The 2956-nt window shown below is 38.0% G+C and overlaps 1 protein-coding gene across 2 annotated transcripts; it reads left to right on the top strand.

Annotated features, from left to right (window-relative positions):
* Nucleotides 1-2476, top strand: nmrk2 (nicotinamide riboside kinase 2). 2 transcript variants are annotated; one of them, XM_027150460.2, is made up of 8 exons: nucleotides 1-201; nucleotides 288-378; nucleotides 1106-1154; nucleotides 1440-1614; nucleotides 1696-1767; nucleotides 1858-1964; nucleotides 2057-2142; nucleotides 2234-2476. In XM_027150460.2, exons 1-7 carry the CDS (start codon nucleotides 176-178, stop codon nucleotides 2140-2142), a joined length of 606 nt encoding a protein of 201 aa, XP_027006261.1. In that variant the 5' UTR covers nucleotides 1-175; the 3' UTR covers nucleotides 2234-2476. The 2 variants fall into 2 exon arrangements, with proteins under 2 accessions (XP_027006261.1, XP_027006262.1); XM_027150461.2 differs by lacking the exon at nucleotides 1106-1154 and having other exon boundaries at nucleotides 154-201.
* Nucleotides 2477-2956: the final 480 nt, after the last annotated feature.

The raw sequence follows: 2956 nt of genomic DNA on the forward strand, positions 1-2956 counted from the left end.
CTAGTCTGTCAATGAAATAGTACAGAGGAGGGGATTGTAGGAGAAAGGAGGAGCAAAGGGCGAAAAAAAAATAAAGCATTCCCACGACTTTCTTTCTTTTCTTTTTCCTTTCTTTCATTTATTTGCACCTAGTGTTTTCTTGACATTGTAAAGACCAAGAGAAATCCCATTTAAAATGAAGTGTATCATTGGAATCGGAGGGTAAGTCTTTAAGGATTGCTTATATCATTGGTTAAGTATAGAATTTATTTAGACTTATACAATTATTAACTGTACACATTTTGCAGTGTGACCAATGGTGGGAAAACCACCCTGACCAAAAGGCTTGTGAAGATCTTGCCAAACTGTTGTGTTATACACCAAGATGACTTTTTCAAGGTATGTAATGTCCACGATTTGTTCCACCTGTTAATGCTTAATCTAAAGAGTTAATGATGTAGCTTCTTTTGATTCGGAACATTACAGTAAGGTTATCACAAGGGCTGGTATAGGATGACTGTAGGGAATACACAGGTAAAAAACAGATAATAGTAGGATTTTTGTGTACTGTTTTTGTGGGTGTGTTCTTGTTGTCCGTGCCATGTGGTTCTTACACTCCTTATGCTGGTGTTCTCCTGGACAGCCACCCTCAAACCCACTTGAAATGAATGTCTCGATTTTACCTCTCGATTAACCTTAGAGGCACCACACACATGTAGACAAAGAGGTAGCAGACATTCATTTGTTTTGGACTTGCTTTTATGCCACTATATTTTTTTATTTTATTTTTTTGCATACACAATCCAGCACAACAATTATATATTTGTTTGTACAATGCATTATCAATGAAGCTAATTTAGTGATTTTCAAATAAAAACAAATCAACAAGTTTTTAACATCCATTGAAGATTCAGTTCAGTAAACCTACTTATTCGATCAGTTACACTGAACTTCCAGTCATGGCCTAACTGCCTAAAGTTCGGTTAACCAAATTGATTGACGCAAAGTGAACTGAACTGAACAAGACATCCATGTTTAGCTGGAGGGCTTGGCATCGTATGTCCAGGTGGGATCAGCACTGCGTGTGCGATCTGCAGCAATGTTTTATTGGTCACTGTTATTGCAGCCCCAAGATCAGATAGAGGTCGGGGAGGACGGCTTTAGACAATGGGATGGTAAGAGTGGCTTTCGGCTGTAGGAAAAATAAACGAAAGTAATGTATTCCTCATCTTTCCATGACCATATTTGTTTACCCTTTTATTCTATAACATGAACCTAAAACCTAAAATTTCTTTGTAATGGATACTATTTGACTGTTTGTAAATGTTATAACATCTTAATATTAACCATTAACTTCTCTAAAAAGAAAAAAGTATTCAGAAGACACAAATGTTATATTTCGCAGAGCCATTATCATGGTTTGTGAGAACGCTGTGTGTTTGTCTGTCGCCCCTGTGCAGTGATCACAGCCCTGGACATGGAGGCCATGGTGAACACTGTAAAAGGCTGGATGGAGAACCCAGTGAAGTTTGCTCGCTCTCATGGCGTGACCTTGTCGCCCTTAACCGAAGGGTCTGATCCTGAGAGAGAGCTTCATATACTCATTGTGGAGGGATTTCTGCTCTATAATTACAAGTGGGTTTGTATTTCTTTGGCATTTCAAAAGAGTTTCAACTTGGTTTATTATATGCTATAGCTTTTAATTTTGCTTTGCAGACCTCTGATTGAGATCTATGACAAGTGCTATTATGTGACCATTCCATACGAGGAGTGCAAGAGGAGAAGAAGGTATGAATTGCAACAACTGGTAATCAGATGAATTGAGAGTTTAGAGTAAGAATTTGCTTGTTTATTGTTGGTAAAAATTTCCAAACATAGCACAAGAACCTACACAGTTCCAGACCCTCCCGGTCTGTTTGACGGTCACGTGTGGCCCATGTACTTGAAACACAGGAAAGAGATGGAGAGCAACTGCATGCAAATTCGTAAGTGACTCATCAATCTGTGGATATAAAGAGACATCATTGGGATGTAGTTAACATTCTTCATCTTTTTTATTATTTCTTTTTCCATACAGAATATCTGGATGGCACGAAATCGAAGGATGAGCTCTACAACCAGGTTTACGAGGACCTCCAGAACACCCTGCTGAATAAGTTATAGGTAAATCCTTTCTTCCTTCTTTTATTATTCAATTCACTTTTTGTTTTTATTCCACTCCATTCTTAACCACCGTTTCCTTTTCTCTTTCCAGCACAGCCAAAACCACCTGGAGTCGCTTGTGTACAGAACTGTAAATAGTAAATTAAATGAATCAGTTCTACCGTGGGATATGAACTTGTGTAAATATTATAACGGACTTATTTTAGATGCATCAATTACAATTTTGTATTGCTCTGTTGTATGTAGCTTTTCTTTTATATAAAAAGCATCTATGGATGCTGGAATATAGATGAATTGCTGTATAGCATGACTGGTTGTTGAATTTTAAAATGAATTGTGAACCTTTTAAAATGAATTGTGAAAAAAATGGCCCTTTGGTTGTGTTTTTATTTTATTTTATATGTTTGAAGCCTCACAAAACAGGTTGTGTATACACACAGGGTACATACATATAATGAATCACTTTTAAACCACATCTTAAAAATTGTTCTGAGTAATGAATCAAATCTCATTCATTTTAATACAGAATCCCTTCCCTATGTTACACACAGTGGCTTTTTTCAGTGACACCTGCTCAGATGTGAAAAGCCACCGTCAGCTGATAAGAGGGCGAGTCTTATCTTGTGCATGGTAATTAGAGCTGTAGTGCCTACTTCAGGGCATATGGGAGGGGAAGGGTGGCAGAAAGTCAGGTTATATTTAGGAACGGGTTCTTGAAATATTTCTGCCCTCGCTCGCAGAGATACGCACATACACCACCACCATTGCCCTACTTTCCCTGATTGAGGTGTCATCCTGCACTCACGAGATCTGC

This window comes from Tachysurus fulvidraco, chromosome 22, assembly GCF_022655615.1.
Source record: "Tachysurus fulvidraco isolate hzauxx_2018 chromosome 22, HZAU_PFXX_2.0, whole genome shotgun sequence".
Taxonomy (NCBI): domain Eukaryota; kingdom Metazoa; phylum Chordata; class Actinopteri; order Siluriformes; family Bagridae; genus Tachysurus; species Tachysurus fulvidraco.

Bases quoted from the DNA above. Each gene is read 5' to 3' on its own strand.
- nmrk2 (XM_027150460.2), top strand. From the start codon at position 176: ATGAAGTGTATCATTGGAATCGGAGG. The intron at 202-287 runs GTAAGTCTTTAA...CACATTTTGCAG, and splicing joins TGTATCATTGGAATCGGAGG to TGTGACCAATGGTGGGAAAA. The intron at 1,768-1,857 runs GTATGAATTGCA...TTCCAAACATAG, and splicing joins GAGTGCAAGAGGAGAAGAAG to CACAAGAACCTACACAGTTC.